Genomic DNA, 24,253 nt, shown 5'->3' on the forward strand with positions numbered 1-24,253 from the left:
TATTTGGAGAATTGTGGTATTATGTTGTACCACACTCTCCTTTGGGCTCCAAGAGAGGGCAATGTGAATGAAAGGATCAGCAACAGAGACAGGCACAAGGCCTGCAAACTAGAGTTCTGATTTTCCTCCAGTTTGAAGTTGCTCACATACTGTACGCACAGATGTAGGATCATCTTACTCTCCCTAAAACCTTACTAGCTTAATTTAAAAAGTCTTGCTTCTGATATGACTGACTCTGTATGCCGATCTACAAAAAAAAGATGACAGCATTCTAGAACTAATTGAATCCTCTGGAATCTGTCTATTTATTTCTACTCAGTTCTGAAAACAACCTCTAGCTATATCTCCTTTCCATCAATCAGCTTGTTTTGTGTGTAGGGCTAGGGTACTCTTTGTCATTCTGTTATCACATCATAACATTTCGTTTAATCATCAACTACAACCTCTATCTTATCGTATGTGGCATGCCTTATGATGGGTCATAAAACTGACCCATGGAGTGCGTCCCAAACGGCACCCTATTCCTTATATAGTGCCCTATGGGCCCTGGTCAAAAGTAGTGCACTACTGTATATAGGAAAGAGGGTGTCATTTGGGACGCAGTCATAGGTTTGATTGTAGACCAAAGGCCCTGGTGTCTAGAGCTGACTGATAATTGAGCTGAATGTGTGCTTGTCCAGGGAATGGATGGTTAATGCTCACAGGAGATAGCCATGTTGACCGAGCTGTAGTAAGAGTGTTTTCCCTAGCTACTGATTGCACTGCAGTGGTTATGGTTTTTGGACATGGGTTGGGGGTAGGGTTTCCATTTCTTTATGCAATTTATCATCTCAACAAAACATTTCAAAGCTATCAGAAAGTTATGTTATTCTATAATCCCTATTTATACATTAGATAGAGGTTTTTGTCAAACGTTATGCAAGGTAAATGGTTGGTTTGCTCCATGTTTGAACTTATTTTTCAATTTAAACTTTTAGAGTGTGCTGCTGAATGTGACATTTGTCTTGTGGTTGAAATGAGACAGACAGTTATTTTCTGTTAGATGTAGGTGTTTTCTTTTCTCTCACACACACACAAAGGTGAGGTCTGATGTGTGACTGGTGCTCCATCTGATGTGGAAGATGCAAACAGAGTCATGTGTCTTGCCTTGTGTGTGGAGGAGCTAACAGACTGTTGATGCTGAAAGAAATGTAAAGGTGCAGTCTGTAAGATTTACAACTGTTCAATGATCAGTTAAACAATTAAAATATTCTATCCCTCTTCATTTTAATCCAGCTACACTGTGTTTCAATTCCCGGGGTCACCCATATGTAAAATGTATGAACGCATGACTGTAAGTTGCTTTGGATAAAATCATCTGCTAAATGGCTTATATTACATTCCAGAACCACACAAAGAATGTGCAGAAATACAGAAAATTTGACTCAATGCTTCTTTCATAAAAAAAAGGCAGTGCTTCTTAATCCTCTTTGAGGGGCCCAAAGGGGTGCACTTTTTGTTTTTTTCTTAGCACTACACACCTGATTCCTCTAAGCAAATGTTTGATGATGAGTTGATTAGTGGTATCAGGTGTATAATGCTAGAGCAAAAACTAAAAGGTGCACCACTTTGGGTCCCCAGAACCAGTATTAACAAACACTAGACTAAATTATGATGTATGGTTTTAGATCAGAGAGGTAAGTAAGTACACTGCTCAAAAAAATAAAGGGAACACTTAAACAACACAATGTAATTCCAAGTCAATCACACTTCTGTGAAATCAAACTGTCCACTTAGGAAGCAACACTGATTGACAATACATTTCACATGCTGTTGTGCAAATGGAATAGACAACAGGTGGAAATTATAGGCAATTAGCAAGACACCCCCAATAAAGGAGTGGTTCTGCAGGTGGGGACCACAGACCACTTCTCAGTTCCTATGCTTCCTGGCTGATGTTTTGGTCACTTTTGAATGCTGGCGGTGCTTTCACTCTAGTGGTAGCATGAGACGCAGTCTACAACCCACACAAGTGGCTCAGGTAGTGCAGCAGGAAGGTTTGCTGTGTCTGTCAGCGTAGTGTCCAGAGCATTGAGGCGCTACCAGGAGACAGGCCAGTACATCAGGAGATGTGGAGGAGGTTGTAGGAGGGCAACAACCCAGCAGCAGGACCGCTAACTCCGCCTTTGTGCAAGGAGGAGTAGGAGGAGCACTGCCAGAGCCCTGCAAAATGACCTCCAGCAGGCCACAAATGTGCATGTGTCTGCTCAAACGGTCAGAAACAGACTCCATGAGGGTGGTATGAGGGCCCGACGTCCACAGGTGGGGATTGTGCTTTCAGCCCAACACCGTGCAGGATGTTTCGCATTTGCCAGAGAACACCAAGATTGGCAAATTCGCCACTGGCGCCCTGTGCTCTTCACAGATGAAAGCAGGTTCACACTGAGCACGTGACAGACGTGACAGAGTCTGGAGATGCCATGGAGAACGTTCTGCTGCCTGCAACATCCTCCAGCATGACCGGTTTGGCGGTGGGTCAGTCATGGTGTGGGGTGGCATTTCTTTGGGGGGCCGCACAGCCCTCCATGTGCTCGCCAGAGGTAGCCTGACTGCCATTAGGTACCGAGATGAGATCCTCAGACCCCTTGTGAGACCATATGCTGGTGCGGTTGGCCCTGGGTTCCTCCTAATGCAAGACAATGCTAGACCTCATGTGGCTGGAGTGTGTCAGCAGTTACTGCAAGAGGAAGGCATTGATGCTATGGACTGGCCCGCCCGTTCCCCAGACCTGAATCCAATTGAGCACATCTGGGACATCATGTCTCGCTCCATCCACCAACGCCACGTTGTACCACAGACTGTCCAGGAGTTGGCGGATGCTTTAGTCCAGGTCTGGGAGGAGATCCCTCAGGAGACCATCCGCCACCTCATCAGGAGCATGCCCAGGCGTTGTAGGGAGGTCATACAGGCACGTGGAGGCCACACACACTACTGAGCCTCATTTTGACTTGTTTTAAGGACATTACATCAAAGTTGGATCAGCCTGTAGTGTGGTTTTCCACTTTAATTTTGAGTGTGACTCCAAATCCAGACCTCCATGGGTTGATAAATTGGATTTCCATTGATTCTTTTTGTGTGATTTTGTTGTCAGCACATTCAACTATGTAAAGAAAAAAGTATTTAATAAGATTATTTCTTTCATTCAGATCTAGGATGTGTTGTTTAAGTGTTCCCTTTATTTTTTTGAGCAGTATATATGTTGGATTCAGGAGAGTAATGGTGACTGTGAAATGAGGAGTGACACTGAAAGAAAACCCATACAGTACGATGCCATGACTAAATACTATATGTGTGTGCTGCTGCAATACCATACCAATACCATGTTTACTAATCCCATATGTCTCTATGCTCTATGTGCCTTGGGTAATAATATCATAGCCAGTCAAAGTGTTTTCTCTGAATTGTGAAAGGCAGGCAACACAGTAAGTGATATCGAGTTACTGTGCTGCCTCTCTCTGGAAGTGCGTGCCATCCTCCAGCTGGCTGTGCACTGATGTATGAGGCAAACAGACATACCCCCCTAGTTATTAGCAGGCGCATGGGTCACCTCAGCAGTTGATAGATTTTTCATACCATGTTGGTTTTTCTCCTCTCTCTCTCTCTCTCTCTCTCTCTCTCTCTCTCTCTTTTTCTCTTTCCCTGCCGAACACAAGTATGTCATCAACCCCCTCGGGGCCAGGTGAAAGAAATCAAAGATGTGATACACTAGGGGGTGAGGAAGGGAGAGACAGAGGGGAGGAAGGGGGAGAAAATGGTGGGGAGTAACAGAGTGGGGTTGAACATACGAGCACAGCGCAGCATGCTCACTCGCTCTGAGCAAATCAAAAACACACATGCTGCACTCCATCCAGTGTGTCTCTGAGTTCACACAGCAAGACACCATGTGTCAAGGAGCCAGTGTGTATAAAAATTCCACATTGGCATGTCCCCTTGTTTACATCCTGCACTGAAGCTGGACACGTCTTGGCCCAACCAGGGCCTCAATTTCCCTCCAACTGACTCCCACTCACTCACTCACTGACAGACCTGGGTTCAAATACTATTTCAAATCATTTCAGATATGTTATTGGTGCTTGACTGAGCCTGCCTGTTGCAATGGAACCAATAGAAAAGTCCCAGATGTGCACACTGCACCCAACCAGTACTTCCAGGCAAATGCTGAAAGTATTTGAAAGATTTCAAATAGTATTTGAACCCAGGCCTGCTCTCTGACATAGGTCCATAATGGGCAAGGGGTGTAGTGCCAGGGCACATGACTGTTGGGCAGAGAGAGAGATGTAAAATAAAATAGGTAATTCACCCTCATAAAAAAAATCTTTTGAATTAATAACAACACAAAACAGATGGGCGAGTTGCATTTCCAAAATAAAATAAGAACATTCATAAGCTAAGCTTGTTCCTTTTTTCCCAGTGGAGATGCCAGAATATGAGCTCATGTTTTTTGGGCCTCTGCTAATCATATATTAATAGTTCCAACTCCAACATTTGTGATTTTTACTGTCCTTTTCTCTTCTCATTATCTGTTGTAGAAATTAGACCTCTGCTAATTCACGAACCATGGAAATGTGGTTGGCGTTCGACTTTGAATGAGTTTGGAATGGGCTCAGACAACTCATACAAACGTGCGCACATGCACACCTCTGAGAGCTGAGATTGATTAAAACCCTACACCGCTTATTACTAGGTAATGGACATAGGGTCACTGAGGGGAGATTATGGGGTGGTGTGTGCTAACATAGCCATATCAATGAAGGGGTCAGTATGAGGAGAATTGTCAACTTTGCACACACACGTGTGGAAAAAACACACATTCCCTCACTCACACACACACCACCTAACTACTCTGCGTGTGAGGTCATACCTGGCAGTACACGCTGGGTCCTTTGCAAATGATGATATCATCTCATCTAGTGTGTGTGCCTCACTACCTTGCCTTTCTGCCAGTTGAGTTGAGTCAAACACATGCACGCACGCACGCACCCACACACACTTGCACACAACCTACATATTGTGGCTGCTGCACAGTAGTTTCCCTCTCCATCAAGGATAATCCCAACAATAGCTGACCTTCCATTTCTAATGAGCTCTGTCTGCTGTTATTGAGCTCTGAGTGCCATTCAGTTCGATCTGATATGAACTCAAACATCTGGTGCTGGGATTATTAGCTACTTTGCCTTTATGTGCACACAGGGTAAACATAATTGTATCCACCTGAATGTGCACGACTCTGGTTGTCTACTCTATGAAATGCTGAATCACTTCAAAGATTGATTTGGCCGAGCTAATCTACCTCTAGTCAGTAGAGGATCTCAAAAGAGACCATCAAAACAAAATGTAATTTCAATAAGAGTAATGGGCTTGTTTTCTGACAACTGACAGTCATCAAAGGAGTAACACACGGTGGGGTTTAATAATGTGGCTGCATTGTTCCTGCCTATGTGCTCCATATTCATTTGTCCATCTATAAGATGTCTTATCCAGTAGATGACGAACAGATGTGATACTTGTTAATTACACAACAAATGTGTAGTAATTCCCTTTACCATTAAATGGTTTGTTTCTCACTTACTGTAGGCCAAAAACCTTACACAGGGCTTTTTGCCCTGACAAGAGGTTGTGGTTAATTGAGAAAATGTTGAGGAATTTAGTATTTCAGATGAACTGGAGTATTGTCACTGAGGAAAACTCTAGTAGTTCTCATATGTTTTATTATCTAAAATCACAGTTCATTATGGCCATGAAAATAAAACAACTATATAGGAGGAACAGTGCATTTGATGTAACAGTATAATCACAATATAGCCAAATGAGTATAACAGTCACAGATTGTTGCTGGACTATACGACTTAGGATACGACCCAGATGCAGACATGGGAGGCAAATAGTACAGTTCTCAGATTATTTATTAGAAACACGGGGCAGGCAAAGGGCAGGTCGAGGCGGGAAAGAATGCTGCCAAGATAAGATGAACTGGCAACAGACAAACAGAACACAGGTATAAATACACAGGGAATAATGGGAAGATGGGGGACACCTGGAGAGGGGTGGAGACAAGCACAAAGATAGGTGAAACAGATCAGGGTGTGACATATACAGTACCAGTCAAACGTTAGGACACACCTACTCATTCAAGGGTTTTTCTTTATTTTGACTATTTTCTACATTGTAAAATAGTAGTGAAGACATATATTTTATATTTGAGATTCTTCAAAGTAGCCACCCTTTGCCTTGATGACAGACAGCTTTGCACACTCTTGGCATTCTCTCAACCAGCTTCACCTGGAATGCTTTTCAAAAAGTCTTGAAGGAATTCCCACATATGCTGAGCACATGTTGGCTGTTTTTTTTCCTTCACTCCACGGTCCAACTCATCCCAAACCATCTCAATTGGGTTGAGGTCGGGTGATTGTGGAGGCCAGGTCATCTGATGCAGCACTCCATCACTCTCCTTGGTCAAATAGCCCTTACCCAGCCTGGAAGTGTGTTTTGGGTCATTGACCTGTTGAAAAACAAATGATAGTCCCACTAAGCGCAAACGAGATGGGATGGCTTATCGCTGTAGAATGCTGTGGGAGCCATGCTGGGTAAGTGTGCCTTGAATTCTAAATAAATCACTGACAGTGTCACCAGCAAAGCACCCCCACACCATCACACCTTCTCCTCCATGCTTCACTGTAGGAACCACACATGCAGAGATCATCCATTTACCTACTCTGCGTCTCACAAAGACAGGGCGGTTGGAACCAAAAACCTCTCATCAGACCAAAGGACAGATTTCCACCGGTCTAATGTCCATTGCTCGTGTTTCTTGGCCCAAACAAGTCTCTTATTCTTACTGGTGTCCTTTAGTAATGGTTTCTTTGCAGCAATTCGACCAAGAAGGCCTGGTTCACCCAGTCTCCACTGAACAGTTGATGTTGAGATGTGTCTGTTACTTGAACTCTGTGAGTTGCAATCTGAGGTGCAGTTAATTGCCGATTTCTGAGGCTGGTAACTCTAATGAACTTATCCACTGCAGCAGAGGTAACTCTGTGTCTTCCTTTGCTGTGGCAGTCCATATGAGAGTCAGTTTCATCATAGTGCTTGATGGTTTTTGCGACTGAAAGTTCTTGAAATGTTCCGGATTGACTGACCTTCATGTCTTAAAGTAATGATGGGACTGTCATTTCTTTTTACTTATTTGATCTGTTCTTGCCATAATATGGACTTGGTCTTTTACCAAATCATCATGTTTCATGTAAAACCCAGATGCTGTAAGGAGTGCGTACTGGCGGCAGAGAAGTCAGACGCAGGAGAACAAAAACTGTGTTTCCAAACGGCGTAGTTTAATAACAAAAATCCCCACCGGAAAACAGAACAATCAAATAATGGGTACATAACCCGACACACACCAGGACAGACGTGCACAAGCACTTACAGTAAACAATCACCGACAAGGACATGAGGGGGAACAGAGGGTTAAATACACAACATGTAATTGATGGGATTGGAACCAGGTGTGATGGAAGACAAGACAAAACCAAAGGAAAATGAAAAGAGGATCAGCGATGGCTAGAAGGTCGGTGACTTCGACCGCCGAACGCCGCCCGAACAAGGAGAGGGATCAACTTCGGCGGAAGTCGTGACAGATGCAGACAACGTCGGAATAACAACAGTTTATTAATCCAACCGGGGCAGGCTCAGGGTCAGGGTAGGCAAAGGTCAGTAATCAAGATAGTTGCGGCAAAGGTACAGGACGGCAGGCAGGCTCAGGGTCAGGGCAGGCAGAATGGTCAACACCGGTAAAACAAGATAACAGGAACAACCGAGAGGCAGGAGCAAAGGGAGAAATGCTGGTAGGCTTAACGAAACAAAACGAATTGGCAACAGACAAACAGAGTACACAGGTATAAATACACAGGGGATAATGGAGAAGCTGGGCGACACCTGGAGGGGGATGGAGACCATCACAAAGACAGATGAAACAGATCAGGGTGTGATACCAAATAGGGCTATCTTCTGTATACCACCCCTACCTTGTCATAACACAACTGATTGGCTCAAATGCATTAAGAAAGAAAGAAATTCCACAAATGTACTTTTAACAAGGCACACCTGTTAATTGAAATGCATTCCAGGTGACTACCTCATGAAGCTGGTTGAGATAATGCCAAGAGTGTGCAAAGCTTTCATCAAGGCAAAGGGTGGCTACTTTGAAGAATCGCAAATATAAAATCTATTTTGATTTGTTCAACACTTTTTTGGTTACTACATGATTCCATGTGTTATTTTATAGTTTATAGTCTACAATCTAGAAAATCTAGAAAATAGTCAAAATAAAGAAAATCCCTTGGTATGTCCAAACTTTTGACTGGTACTGTATTGATTGTAGCAGTGTGCTCCATGGGATACAGTATTGTATAGTAGGGTGGGACTGAGTTAGGGCTTTCAGTCAATGTTTTCAAAATATTTTTTCCAATTCAACAGAAAAAACGGACAGCTCCCAGTTACTCATATGAATAGTGAGGCATTATACAGTCTTGTTTGTGCCAATAGTTATGTGGTCCAATCTGGCATAGTAGCAACATTGTAGTGAAGAGAGAGTCATAATACCAATAAATTGTGTTTCTTTCTTCTGAGAGAGATCTACAATACACAGTACTTCTTTAAATAAGTGCTTGTTTTTAGCTTGAATATCAAATTCAGATTAACCAGAAATATGTGAACGGCCTCCACCACACTGACTTCCTAGAAATTCGGCATCAACAACAATAACAACAGGGATGTGGTCGTCTTTTTACTACAAGGTCAGACAGTGTAAACTCATTACTACAGTACCCTACTGTATGCAATGTTTGCCATTCCTATTTAGACCATTTTCACTCCATAAACAATTGACAGTACCACTAAAAATTGGATAAACATACCAATGCAGAATAACAACTAACTAGCAATTGCAGAATATGATCCGGGCATTACATGTATGTACACGACACACACAGGTGTTATAACTGTGCTGTAAACTAATCTATTCTATTCCTCCATGTGACTGCCAACCTGAAGTTGTTTTTCCTCTCTTCTGTAAGTGGTTTTGGAAGGCCAGTAGGAGGCCCCCTTTCCTCTGGTCTAAAAAAATATCCCAATGCCCCAGGGCAGTGATTACCTGGTAAAATAAGGGTTAATAATAATAACAATTCTCTATGCACACATCACTGTTGTTTATTTTCTTCCACATATCTTTCACTTACTTTCACTGTGAAAGGAGGTCATTACAGGGACAGTTCTATTCACATTTACACTGTACTACTCCTGCTCATACGAGCAAGAGGCACTCCAGTCGGGCAGCCAATGAAAGTACTTAGGGGTGTGCTCCTCGAAAAGAACATGCTGTCCTGACCTAAATTAACTCCGTTCAAACCTGGCTGCAGTGAAAGCCAACCTAAGTGGCTGTCAGAAGTGGTGTGCTTTTCTTAATGCGTGCCTGATTGGAGAAAGCGAGTGTCAATAACATACTTTTTCCACCCTACTGTAGAACAGGATGTGCCCTGACTATGCGTGTTGTTTTTAAGTCGAGAGTCGGTGCAAACTCCAAAAGAGAGAATTTGCGTGTTGTATTTAAGTCCAGAGTCGGTGCAAACTCCAAAAGAGAGAATGGGGCGTAAATCAGCTCAAGATGTGTAATAGTGAGAGTTGTGCGTAATTGTTTTGATACTACATGAGAAATGTATATATTGCGATGGTTGTAAAATATCCTAGACACACTAGCTTGGTTTGCACATTACAAATTAGGTTGGTTACCTTTTCTCTGCAGCGCAAGTTACGTGTAATCGAAGTACGATTATTTCTTTTTTTGCACATTCTCTTGAGCATGTCTCGTGGAATCTATGGTGATTTCAATTCTAAAGAATCTCTTCACTCAATAAACAGTAACATCATGCATTTTTTCAACTGTAGCATTATGCATAGATAAAAAAGTTGCAACTAGTCGTTGCTCTCACGTCCTGCTGCACAACGACAATTTCTGGGTGACTTGTCTATACATGTGTTTTTACACATTATCAACCATATCTCATAACTAATACCTTTACTAGCCTACTGCCGAGGTTGGCCCTGGCACACTATAGGCTAAATGTATAGCATAATGTGACAATGTTGACATATGGAGGAAAATGAATGTGCACATAATTCGGAATAATGAAAATAATAAATCAGTCACTTTTTATTTAACCCAATATAGTTTTTTTTATCAAATGATTGCCGGTTTCAGAGACACAATACAAAATATACAGGTATATTTTTAATCAGGCTCAGTTTTGCAACCTTTTGTATCCAAAAACATTTTTTAAAGTATTTACATAACAATGCTCAAAAAATGTCACTTTGGATATCAATACAACCACAAAAACCTGAACAAAAATAAGTTACTATAATTTTTACAAGGAAAAATACACAGGTACACTTCAAAGTTTTATACAGACATACTGTACATGCAGTGTAGTTTTGTCTTTTATCTGTCTGTCCTCCTCAAAGATGATAATTATTTCCTTTGTGTTGGTCTATATAGTGCCATGTCATGCTCAACATGAAGTCAACACACAATAAGAGGCAAATTGTTGATTCACATATTTATGTTTGAAAAGTGCCCAGTGGTTACAACACATCTGAGAGTGTAGGCTACTCTGGTCAAACTGGACCACATTATGAATAAGTTAAAGTAAACCAACTGATTTTAGGTTGGCATAATAATAATAATTAATACTTCAGAATGGGAACTCATATTTTCAAACTTTTACCAATAATTTCTAACTATGCCATGAATAAGGCCTAATCATTTAATAATTTTTCCATAAAAATAAGAAAATGTTGAAACTTTGGCAGGATCTTTCCCTTTCGCAGTAGGAAAACTTAATAAAAAAAATAATTATTTATTATTTGCATGTAAACTTGTATCTAGTTAGGTCTTGTATCTAGTTAGGTCATGTAACATAGAAGTCCTTCTGATTGACAGTATGTTGGGTCAATTACATTCAAATTCAGTCAACTCAGGAAGTAAACAAAAATTCCAAATATTTTCTCTCATTGAAAAACATTGAGTAAAATTGGAATGACTTTCAGTTTACTTCATCAATTGAAATAGAATTGACCCCAACCCTAATGACCAGCTTTTGAATAATAGGCCTTCAAACTATGTACTACCACTGAATACTGAATAAAGCCACAAAATAGAAACAACTGATTCTTTGATGAGATACTCTCAAAAACCCTGATTTAGAAATAATCTGCATCTATAACTATCAATTATACCTGAACAAGGATATCATATGACCACTTTTACAAACAAACAATGTTTTTTTGAAAACTGCACAGCAATTCTTCAAGACACTTATTTTATCAACATACTAATATTATGTTTTATGTGCTACATATGAAACATAGGTAGTTAAAATAAAACTGAGCAAAAAGGGAAAAACATCCAATTTTGCACACTGCTACATTTTCTGCTTTTGAGGCGATTGGATTAAATTGAGCGCCAAAACATTTGTGTAAATATTCAGTGCTTGCACAGCCTCCCTCCCTCCTAAAGGCAGGCCATTTTGTATCCTGTCTTCTCTTCTATCCCTCTTCTCTTCTTCAGGTCCTGAAGTACAGTATTCAACGAAAAAGGAGGACTTCTCAGCCCTGTGGGGAAAACAAATTCATATTAGCTCTGTTCACAGAAGGGGTTATGGGTACATAGCCTGATAGTAAAGACAGTTTAGTTGTCCAGTATCATGCATTGTGTATTCTGCTGAAGCAAGAAAACAGTGCAAAAGTGTACATTAAATGTCAACATGTCACTCAAGACAGACTTCTGCAGAGAGAGAGCAGCATCTTGAAGAGCTCATTCTCTTGAAAACAACCCTTCCTTATGCAAAGCCTGCTGATGACGTGTTACTACTGTTCTGCACTTGAACTAGGCTTGCTTAAGTTAATATTAGACCAGATAGCTGGGGCGTTTACCAAAGTGTGTCATCTACACTTTTTAACATCTCACTAAGGCTTCACAACTGAAATGCTAATGTTTATAATAAGGTTATAAGAACAACCGGGTTAAGCTCCAGGACATTCTAATTCCACATGAACAAATAACATTATTCCGAGGTTATGTTTTTCACACATCATTTCACACTCACCTGACAGTATACATTGGAAATGCATGATGATGAAGTTCTTACCTTGGTATTAGTGTTCATGTGTCCTGGAATCGTTTTTGCTGGGTGTCTGCTCTACTGACTTTGACACAACTTCATCCTCTTCACTGGAATGTGACTTTTTACCAGTACTTTGGGGTTCTGAAAAAACACAATTTAAAGACATGTCAGTAAACAGTTTATCGCCAAAAAGCTAATTTCCCGCCCTGTTGAATAGTTCAGAAATTAAGTTTATCATCAAGCTAAACAGCCAAGTGGTTATGTAATCAGGCTATTCATTAGGTCAGATCAGAACAAACATTCAAAATAACAAGACGAGGAAGAAATCAGTGTTAAATAGCTTGACACACAAAGCGTGTCGTTCTGGAAAGAAAGTAAGTATCGATGGAATCTAGAGATGAGGGGTACAAAGTATAGGCTTTCTGCGACATTGTATCAGTGCAGTGAAGCAGAATTTTTATACAATTTCGTAGATTGTAACGATTTAATTCGACTGTGGCATATTGTGCGATGGAGGCTGGCTGAATTGTTTTCGATTGGTTAACTCTAATATCAAGTCAATTTTCAAAACTGCATCATTTACCTGGATTTACAGGTCTTTTCCTTGCCCGGTTGTGAGAGTGGTGACAATGCGTCTGCCTCTCGCTCTTCTCAGTCTCCTCGGATAGCTCAGCCCCGTTCGTAGGACAGCTCGGTCGGACTCGGTAATCATGATTCCCGTTATGGTCCACATTTCCAGAGGACCAGACTCGCTTGTGAGGCGGTCTGCTGTAAAAGTCAGGCAGGTCACTGCTTTTCATGGGTTCCCATTTATAATCTCCCTGGGAAAGGGGCTTGTCGTTCAGGAAATCATAATTCCATTTGTCAATAGAAGCCTTCTCCATCTCTTTCATTTGAACCAAACACTCCCTCCTAAATTCGTCGTGATCTACCGATCCGAAAAGATTTCTGCGAATCGGGGGCTTCGTGTGATCCGTCGGACGCGGATCCACCCTTTCCAACGTCGGACTCCCATTCGAAAGACTAACATTTGACATGTTGTTGCACATATGAAAACGACCATAAATCGCGACGGTTTACCAGAAAAAAACAAGTATTCCTTTTAAATAAGCGACCTGAAACACAAGTTAGAGACGCAAGCATAGCATCCGTAAAACAGCCAACGTGATTCCCCCTCCAAACAAAAAACAATCTGCCCGAATAGTGAAAGCTTAGTTCTGTTGGTTGTTTTCTGCCGTTTGACTACGGAGCTAAGTCGTCTGTGCTGTACCAAAGATGATGGATATACTGGCAAGATACATGTTTCTCCGCCACAATGGGAGTCGTTGTCCACAAAGCGGCACGGCAGGCTGTCTAGCTCCCGCCTACCCTTTCTTTGGATTGGTGAATACATCTCATTATTGTAATATATTTTTAAATATTCGGTGAGGGTTGTTGTCGTCAACCGCCTGTACTGAATGGAGAGAGATGTTATGATTCGAGCCTCATTTAATTAATATGCATAGCCAACTGAAGACAACTCCAATATAAAGTGTTTTTCCTTAAAGTTGCTGGTATGTCACGTCTTTATTATAAACTTATATTCAATCAAATAAACCTCACTTAGAAAATATCCATACATTTTTTTGTTGACCAAATTCGACATTTTTATTGACCTCCATAAAAATCGCCTTGCTTGGTGGGCGAAACAACGAAAAACGTCCCCTGCTGAAAGGAGACAAGTTTTTTTGCGGAGTTGGGCCTCTCTTCCTCTCACTGGCTGTTATGGAAATCACCAGCGGCGACTGCTGGGCGATGACCAGTCATATCGATGACGAATTTGACGCTATGCGACCCAAGGTTGGAGACCTTCTTCAGCAAAGATGGCTGACAAAAATACTAAGATGGAAGCAAATGTAAGTAATTATAACGTCATAACGAGTCACGCAAAAAATGTACAGTTGAAAGGAATATGTTAGTTAATGTAGAGACAAACGATGATGCATATTGTTTTGTCATAAAGTTAATTGACGAAAATCGCTATTTAGCAAGCTAGCGGACTAGCTAACTAGATAGCTTTATGGGTGTTGTGATGTCATGAGTATGAAATTGAGGGTGGGTATAATTTGTGGAACTTTCCAACAGGAATCTGTTCCAAAAACTTCGTAAAGTACAAGGTTGCCAACAAACAACGCATACAATTTAGCATGATCAATTCACCTAGCTAACTAACGTTAGCTGCCGAATAGGCATCAACTCACCACAAAGCTTATTCTTAATGTTTGTCCATAGGCTACCAGAGTGAGGACAGACATTTTTTGGAATAAAGGTGGTGAGTGAAAAACATAATGACATAGCCCACTCTACCCGGTATCGTATTCTGCCGCTATACAACTTTGTAAGCATTGTTTGTTGGCAACCTTATTTACAATGTTTTTGGACAGATTCCTGTTGGAATGTTCCACCAATTATACCCACCCTGAAATTGTAATTTGTGTTGTTTAATGTTTTAGGGACTCCTGAGAAAACCAGCAAACCAGGCTGTCGTCTTGTGAATGAGTGGATGTGAAGAATCTATCTAGCTAAAGCATTTACTGCAAATTGAATGTAGAATTTTGTAAGCTTGCCTTACTGATATTTCCCATGCAATGCAGCTGAAGTAAGGTGGCTAGCTAAATTGTTTCTTGCTTATTGTGAAGTGGAGGATAAAAATACCTGTATGCCTATGGATGTGTAGCTAGATAGCCGATCTGTGTATGGACCCTAAAACGTTTGGTAACCTAGCTATGAACCTCAGCTATGATAGCCTGTTGTATCGACTTCAAAACAGTCTGAACGGCATTAATAAAGCCTATGAATTGAGTAGAATATAATATATCTTTGTGCCAAGGCTGCAAATCCTATATACATATAGTTATTAACAAGCATGAGATCCCTACATTGCAGCCTGTACATTAAATATATTCACTGATCATGTATTCTACCTTGGCAAATAAAGGTGCGGTTCAGGTATTAATGTCTGTGAGAAATTCTTTTTCCATCATATCTAATACCAGGAGTATCAAACTCCATTCTTTGAATGATGCTGTGTCTGCATGTATGTATTACAATTATACACTTAAACAGTGTTTACCAATCCTGGTCCTGGGACATCAATGGTTACACATTGCAACTATGCAATAGACTAGAAACATGATTTAAGTAAAGGCTGATTTGTAATTCAAATATATAGAAAAAAACTACACTACACTACCTATGCATCATGTAAATATTCTAAAACCGGTTCATCTCAATATCTAACTCCCTTCATCTGCATTGATCTGAGGACACATAATAGGTGTAGTAGTATATCAAATGAGAGACTTCATTTCAACCAGTAGAGAATGTGAAACACTTTATTGAAAGAAGTTCATTATCCAAGTGTTCTAAATACATAATATATGCATTATCAATATTATAATTATAATATGATATTACAAATACAAGTTCAATCTGTACTTCAATGCACATCTGCTGTTCATTATAAAAACAGAGGAAGAAAGAGGAGGTGTGAGAGTGTAAAAGAAAGAAAGGGAAAAAGGTAAGAGCAGAGTCAAAAGGAACAGGGAAGACAGCATATGATTGATGAATTAGTGATACCCTAATGTTCTCTGAGTTCATCACAATTACATACTGTAATAGTGTCTCAAGCAGTGTCTCCTAACAGCCTTGGGCCCCAGTTGGCCCGAAGGTTATCTTAAGAGCGGGTGAGATGGCGATGACGGGACTGGGAGTTGGCTTCTTCTCCCACATCAACACATACCAGCAGATGAGAGACAGATGGAGAGATATAATAAAAAAAACAAGGCTTCAGTAAAACTATTTAATTGCTAACTTGAATGTGTGTATTTTGGGGATTTGTCTAAAATACCAAATATTCTGCCCACCATAACTTTGCTCTTATTTTATAGAATTTATTTTGTATTTCACACAAAGAATAGAATTTGATTTATGAACATTTGTCCTTGTCTTATTTTAAAGGTTTTGACATCATAATCATCAGGAGGTGAAATGCAAAACTGACCTTGGATGATTAACTCTGGGACTACTACATCTCTCTGTATTTCAATGTAAACATCTCTTTAATAATACTTCCTGTTGACCCGACCAAGTGACCTCTCACCTCTGATCATGCTGTGCCCTCTATGTAACCAGTTCAGATGCGGGTGGGGTTCACCAACATAGCTGATATAACCTAGAGGATTTAGAGAGAAGGGAGGAGAGGGATGAAGTGAAGGAGAGAGACTGTTATTGACAAAATAAGGTAGTTAAAGAGATAGTGTTCAACAGGAATCTGTGTGTGTGGTCTCACCTGGTGTCCACGATAAGTGGCTGCAGAGTACTTTATACTGAAAAACATGCACAGACACAAGGACAAACAATATAGCATAGTTATATAAATATAAAAAATGAAGTGTCTTACTATTCTCCATGGTTGGTCCTCTTGCCTATCCTTTGAAGGTGGAAGGAGCCACAGTTATGCACCTGAGCCTGCTTACTGCACAATCCATCAATCAGATTTATACACAAGTGTGTAGGTGTGGGTTATAGGGTGTCAAACTGTTCTAAATGTTTTCAATATGGGTGACTCTTAAAAGACCCTGTTTTTTTTGTACAGACATCACCTTTACCAGAACAGCACCCTCACCTGAGAAGTAGAAATCAAAAGGAGAGAAACTGGGACTTTAATAACTGCAGTTGACATAGCTAAGTAAATGAAATAATACTCTTATTGCAATGTATATGGCTCTTAAAAGAGCATTTGGTTGTGCATAGTGTAGTCTATGATGTTTCCAGGGAACAGCACCCTCTTTGAAGAAGTAGGAGGTGAAGATCTACCCCACACGGATTGCCTCCAGTGCTGTGTTGTTGGCCCCCATCCTTGAAACGTCCTGCAGAGCAGCAGACCTCTCCTCTGGCACACGGTGGTGAGCTGCAGATCCCCTCATGGTCCTCGTGTCCATACTCATGAAGTTATGCAGGACACAGGTAGCATTCACATGCCTGAATTCCCCTTGGAGGCAGTCCCAGATGGCCATGGTCACCCAACCTTTCAGTGCCCTACATGGTAACTGTAGGAAAATGTTTTGAAGGTATCTCCAGTTACAAGGTATCTATAGGAATATGGAAGACAATGTCATTTTTAGAGTTTTACATCACCAGATCATTGTGGATTACTAAAGTATAATATCCCTTATAACAAATCATGATAACATTGGATAGGCAGATGCATGTGCACACACATGTGCATGTGTAGCATGTGACAATAGCAGGATCATATCAAGGATAGCATCACAAATGAATACATAAATACCACTTAAAGCTTGATCATTTGAATCAGCTGTGTAGTGCTAAGGCAAAAACAAAAATGTGCACCCCTTTGAGTCCCCAGGACCAGGACTGAGAACCATTGCTCTTCATTGGGACTTCATCTGCAGACAGGCTTTCACAGCTCTCTGTATCTAAAGACAGAAAACCTCACAAGAAACAGACTTCATTATACTCAAATTAGACCGCACTGAATATTATTTTACTGTTATCTCCGTCCTCACTTCTAGGGACTGGAACTACACAAAAGTACCTGCCCTATCTAGAATAGCCTATTCTCTCACTTTGACAGTTGGGGCTGCTATCCTTTGACCCTCCTCCATGGCTGTTAGCTAGCTACCTACAAATGCATTTGGAGTTCGTTTTTTAGTTAGTTTATGAGCTAATATGAAGTTAGGTAGCTGGTGATATTTCATTCACTTAGCTAGTGTAATGGGAATTTTAATGTTTGTGGTTTTCTTTAACTAATTTATGTGTTCTATTCATGTGCTGTTCTATAAACCAATTTCTGTGTTCATGCAAGTGGCTGACTGTACAAATCCTCACTTATCAGTAGCTGCAATTTGGCAGTACGCCGAGACCGTGTTTTGTGAACAAACAAAATCTCTCTCAGTTTCAAGGTCTCAGCATAAAGAGAAGCCTCGTGAGGTGTTGGTCTGTCACATGTTCTGAAACAGTTTGGTTGGTCACATGAATGAAACAAAATGGTAATTATTAATTAATTATTCCAAATCATGCAATAACGTTTCTGTGCATAGTCGTATATAAGAGAACTGCTGGGTCTGGCCAGGGAGAGCTCCTGATGTGTACTAAGGTGCATTGAGTTGGTTGGAACCTCTACAGCACGCTGACAATAAACAATGATTCATTTAAGATTGTCTTTGAGTGTCCCTGTGTAAGAATTTCCACGTCACTAGCCATCTATACAGTATGCAAAGTTGGCTAGATAGCTAGCTACGTTAGCAGCTCATTTGAGTTAGCCTGCACTGTAAGTAGATAGCTAATAATAAAAAAAAATACTCATTTTTTCCAAATGTATTTACTTACTTGAATAGGTTCTCCCAGCCATGTGGACAATTGGAAACAGGGCAGCAAAGTTTGTTCGTCACTAGAGCATTTTAGAGCACATTACTATTTAGCTGTGAATAAATTATTGAAATAGAGAATGTGTTATACTATTTACCCATTTAATAACCAGACCTTCATACAAACTTGCTATGCTAAATTCTTGACACACAATCAAATGTGCTGCCATATGCTGCCAGCACGCCCATAAGCGAGCCACACTGGGCGACCTAAGTGGCACGTGGCAATTTATCGCATGCTAGTGTACACGAGCTGTAAAGTTGGGAAATGCTGAACTTTTTCACCGCCTCCCACGCCATGTTCGCACCGCCAAACGGTCCCCCGCCCTCTCCGCTTCCCTACCATTGCAAATTAATAAGAGCGGCGTTTCACCGCCCACTAGTGTACACGGAGCATTAGAGAGGAACTACTAGTAAGTTATTAATAAGTGGCCATGTCTAAAGTAATAACCTGGTAGTCTCAGTAGTTGAATAAAGTAATATTTGTATTATTCTTTATGCACCTATATTTTATTGGTTTATGACAAAAGAAAGTGGATGGCAGTCTCTTATGAACGGTCATAGAATGACACTTTGTGACAGGTTTTGGAGCAAGAGTAGGAGATTTTTGTTTGGAATTGTCTCCCTAAAAAGTGAGGAGAGATAGGGAAAGGTTCTGTGGAATTATACATGACCTGCATTTGGCAATGTTGGGTTCAGGGTTCAATAGCTCTAATATCCCCATTTTCTTTGTGCTTTTTAAATCTGCCTCCAGTCCAGAGTGACATCTCCTCAGTGTTAAATGCCGTCCGTCATTGTTGGCAGCTCGCCTATCGCCAACTGACTTTGACACAATCTGACTATCACTGCAGTTTAGTGGTTACAATTACTTATGTACTTGGAGTTCCCTCACTGGGACACATGCAATTGAGCTTTTCTCCAAAATGGCTCCCTATTTAGTGCACAACTTCCGACCAGGGCCCATGCAGCTTTGGTCAAAAGTAGTGCACTAGTCTAAATAGGGAATAGGGTGCCATTTGAGGGGCATACACAGAATGCTCCTATGGACCAGAGAGGTTTCATTTACTCTGCAAGGTCAACGGATCTTGTTTATAAACATTGAGGTCATCCATAGAAAAATAGTGTTTGTATCACTGCTTGGGCGAAGCATAATTCATAATGGATCCCCATTAGCTGCTGCCAAGGCTGGGGTCAAGCATTCCTGTGGCCCAGGAAAATTAAGGCAGTTTATACAATCTTTTAAACATTACAATACATTCACAACACACTGTGTGCCCTCAGGCCCCTACACCACCACCACATATCTACAGTACTAAATCCATGTGTATGTGTGTGTATAGTGCATATGTTATCGTGTGTGTGTGTATGCATGTGTCTGTTTGTGTTGCTTCACAGTCCCTGCTATTCCATAAGGTGTTTTTTTTATCTGTTGTTTAAATGACATTTTTCTGCTTGCATCAGTTACTTGATGTGGAACAGAGTTCCATGTAGTCATGGTTCTATGTAGTAGAGATCGTCCGATTATGCTTTTTCAACGCCGATACCGATACCGATTATTGGAGAACCAAAAAAAAGCTGATCTCGATAAAAAATATAAACAATTGTCCAATTTTTTGATATATTTGTAATAATGACAATTACAACAACACTTTATTTGAACATAATATAATACATAAATAAAATCTATTTAGTCTCAAAAAAATTATGAACATGTTCAATTTGGTTTAAATAATGCAAAAACACAAGTGTTGGAGAAGAAAGTAAAACTGCAATATGTGCCTGTAAAAAAGCGAATGTTTACGTTCCTTGCTCAGAACATGAGAACATATGAAAGCTGGTGGTTCAATATTCCCAGTTCTTCAATATTTCCAGTTAACAAGTTTTAGGTTGTAGTTACTATAGGAATTATGATGCGTCGACTATTTCTCTCTATACCATTTGTATTTCATATACAGTGGGGAGAACAAGTATTTGATACACTGCAGATTTTGCAGGTTTTCCTACTTACAAAGCATGTAGAGGTCTGTAATTTTTAGCATAGTTACACTTCAACTGTGAGAGACGGAATCTAAAACAAAAACCCAGAAAATCACATTGTATTAATTTATATGTTATATGTTAAGTAATTCATTTGCATTTTATTGCATGACATAAGTATTTGATCACCTACCAACCAGTAAGAATTCCGTCTCTCACAGACCTGTTAGTTTTTCTTTAAGAAGCCCTCCTGTTCTCCACTCATTACCTGTATTAACTGCACCTGTTTGAACTCGTTACCTGTATAAAAGACACCTGTCCACACACTCAATCAAACAGACTCCAACCTCTCCACAATGGCCAAGACCAGAGAGCTGTGTAAGGACATCAGGGATAAAATTGTAGACCTGCACAAGGCTGGGATGGGCTACAGGTCAATAGGCAAGCAGCTTGGTGAGAACGCAACAACTGTTGGCGCAATTATTAGAAAATGGAAGAAGTTCAAGATGACGGTCAATCACCGTCGGTCTGGAGCTCCATGCAAGATCTCACCTCGTGGAGCATCAATGATCATGAGGAAGGTGAGGGATCAGCCCAGAACTACACGGCAGGACCTGGTCAATGACCTGAAGAGAGCTGGGACCACAGTCTCAAAGAAAACCATTAGTAACACACTACGCCGTCATGGATTAAAATCCTGCAGTGCACGCAAGGTCCCCCTGCTCAAGCCAGAGCATGTCCAGGCCCGTCTGAAGTTTGCCAATGACCATCTGGATGATCCAGAGGAGGAATGGGAGAAGGTCATGTGGTCTGATGAGACAAAAATAGAGCTTTTTGGTCTAAACTCCACTCTCTGTGTTTGGAGGAAGAAGAAGGATGAGTACAACCCCAAGAACACCATCCCAACCGTGAAGCATGGAGGTGGAAACATCATTCTTCGGGGATGTTTTTCTGCAAAGGGGACAGGATGACTGCACCGTATTGAGGGGAGGATGGATGGGGCCATGTATCACGAGATCTTGGCCAACAACCTCCTTCCCTCAGTAAGAGCATTCCAGCATGACAACGACCCGAAACACACAGCCAGGGCAACTAAGGAGTGGCTCCGTAAGAAGCATCTCAAGGTCCTGGAGTGGCCTAGCCAGTCTCCAGACCTGAACCCAATAGAAAATCTTTGGAGGGAGCTGAAAGTCCGTATTGCCCAGCGACAGCCACGAAACCTGAAGGATCTGGAGAAGGTCTGTATGGAGGAGTGGGCCAAAATCCCTGCTGCAGTGTGTGCAAACCTGGTCAAGAACTACAGGAAACGTATGATCTCTGTAATTGGTTTCTGGTTTCTGTACCAAATATTAAGTTCTGCTTTTCTGATGTATCAAATACTTATGTCATGCAATAAAATGCAAATTAATTACTTAAAAATCATACAATGTGATTTTCTGGATTTTTGTTTTAGATTCCGTCTCTCACAGTTGAAGTGTACCTATGATAAAAATTACAGGCCTCTACATGCTTTGTAAGTAGGAAAACCTGCAAAATCTGCAGTGTATCAAATACTTGTTCTCCCCACTGTACCTTTGACTATTGGATGTTCATATAGGCACTTTAGTATTGCCAGGCTAATCTCGGGAGTTGATAGTTTTAAACAGCGCTGTGCTTCAAGCATTGCTAAGAGCTGCTGGAAAAACGCAGTAAAGCGCTGTTTGAATAAATGCTTACGAGCCTGCTGCTGCCTACCACCGCTCAGTCAGCCTGCTCTATCAAATATCAAATCATAGACTTAATTATAATATAATAAACACAGAAATATGAGCCTTTGGTCATTAATATGGTCAAATCCGGAAACAATCATTTAGAAAACAAAACGTTTATTCTTTCAGTGAAATACGGAACCGTTCCGTATTTTATCGAACAGGTGGCAACGCTAAGTCTAAATATTGCTGTTACATTGCACAACCTTCAATGTTATGTCATAATTATGTAATATTCTGGCAAATTAATTACGGTCTTCGCAACGAGCCAGATTGTTGCATATACCCTGACTCTGTTTGCACTGAACGCAAGAGAAGTGACACAATTTCCCTAGTTATAATTGCCTGCTAACATGAATTTCTTGTAACTAAATATGCAGGTTTAAAGAAATATACTTCTGTGTATTGATTTTAAGAAAGGCATTGATGTTTATGGTTAGGTACATTTGTGAAACGATTGTGCTTTTTTTGCAAATGCGCTTTTGTTAAATCATCACCCGTTTTGCAAAGTTGAAGTAGGCTGTGATTCGATGATAAATTAACAGGCACTGCATTGCTTATATGCAATGCAGGCCAAGCTGGTTAACCTAGTAGTATCATCAACCATGTGTAGTTAACTAGTGATTATGTGAAGATTGATTGTTTTTTATAAGATAAGTTTAATTCTAGCTAGCAACTTACCGTGGCTCCTTGCAGCCACAAGGTCCAATTAACTCTGCACTCGCGTAACAGGTGGTCAGCCTGCCACGCAGTTTCCTCGTGGATTGCAATGTAATCGGCCATAATCGACGTCCAAAAAGGCCGATTACTGATCGTTATGAAAACTTGAAATTGGCTCTAATTAATCGGCCATGCCGACTAATCGGTCGACCAGTACTTTGTAGTACTGTGCACCTCCCATAGTCTGTTCTGGACTTGGGGACTGTGAAGAGATCTCTTGTGGCATGTCTTGTGGGATATGCATGGGTGTCCGAGCTGTGTGCCAGGGGTTTAGACAGACAGGCGCATTCATGTCAATACTTCTCATAAATACAAGTAGTGATGAAGTCAATCTCTCCTCCACTTTCAGCCAGGAGAAGGAGAGATTGACATGCATATTATTCATATCAGCTCTGTGTACATCCAAGGGCCAGCTGTGCTGCCCTGTTCTGAGCCAATTGCAATTTTCCTAAGTCTTTGTTTGTGGCACCTGACCACATGACTGAACGGTAGACAAGGTGCAACAAAACTAGAGCCTTTAGGACATGCCTTGTTGATAATGTTGTTAAGAAGTCAGAGCAGTGCTTTATTTTGGACATACTTCTCTCCATCTTAGCTACTTTTGTATCAATATGTTTTGACCATGACAGTATACAATGTAGGGTTACTCCAAGTAGTTTAGTCAACTCAACTTGCTCAATTTCCACATTATGGAAATTGGTAAAACTGTATATGACACCAACTAGAATCCCTTATGTGGCCCAGAAGTTATGTTCAGTTCCAACCATTTCTCCCAAAACAGAAACGTGTCTATCCCAGATGCGTATATGACAAGTGACCGACAGGAGAGAGTATTGCCCTAAGTGGGAATACTACCCGGGTCACCTGACCCCAAGGCAAGAACGCTAGCCACAACCCCGAGAGATATCTCCTAATTGAAATGCTAGAGATTTTCCTTCCTGAAGTACCTCCAGTCTCTTTAATTTGTCTCTTGCAGAAATCATGAAACACCTGTCTGTGATGGCTGCTTCTTTTTGTCAAGTTCAGCTTGAATGTGAGGGGGGATCTGGTCCAAATGTTTGTTCACACACTGCATGCAGAATCGCTTGGTGTAGAAAAGGCTGCAGCCCTGGAAGAAGAAAAACAAAAATAGTAACAAACACATTAAGCAAGGACACTATCCCTGCCA

At 40.9% G+C, this 24,253-nt stretch overlaps 1 protein-coding gene and 2 long non-coding RNA genes across 3 annotated transcripts; 1 reads left to right on the forward strand and 2 right to left on the reverse strand.

Annotated features, from left to right (window-relative positions):
- Positions 1 to 10,210: 10,210 nt before the first annotated feature.
- LOC106609100 (cyclin-dependent kinase inhibitor 1B) lies at positions 10,211 to 13,531 on the reverse strand. The gene is made up of 3 exons (XM_014207504.2): positions 12,793 to 13,531; positions 12,234 to 12,350; positions 10,211 to 11,697 (listed from the first exon to the last, which is right to left on the reverse strand). Exons 1-2 carry the CDS (start codon positions 13,256 to 13,258, stop codon positions 12,241 to 12,243), a joined length of 576 nt encoding a protein of 191 aa, XP_014062979.1. The 5' UTR covers positions 13,259 to 13,531; the 3' UTR covers positions 10,211 to 11,697; positions 12,234 to 12,240.
- A 147-nt stretch (positions 13,532 to 13,678) lies between these two features.
- Positions 13,679 to 15,200, forward strand: LOC123743771 (uncharacterized). Its single transcript, XR_006770623.1, has 2 exons — positions 13,679 to 14,104; positions 14,702 to 15,200. It is a non-coding gene; the product is annotated as an uncharacterized lncRNA (long non-coding RNA).
- Positions 15,201 to 15,565: 365 nt separating this feature from the next.
- On the reverse strand, positions 15,566 to 20,620 carry LOC123743772 (uncharacterized). Its single transcript, XR_006770624.1, has 2 exons — positions 16,351 to 20,620; positions 15,566 to 15,968 (listed from the first exon to the last, which is right to left on the reverse strand). It is a non-coding gene; the product is annotated as an uncharacterized lncRNA (long non-coding RNA).
- Positions 20,621 to 24,253: the final 3,633 nt, after the last annotated feature.

This window comes from Salmo salar, chromosome ssa07 (genome assembly GCF_905237065.1).
Source record: "Salmo salar chromosome ssa07, Ssal_v3.1, whole genome shotgun sequence".
NCBI classification, from domain to species: Eukaryota; Metazoa; Chordata; class Actinopteri; order Salmoniformes; family Salmonidae; genus Salmo; species Salmo salar.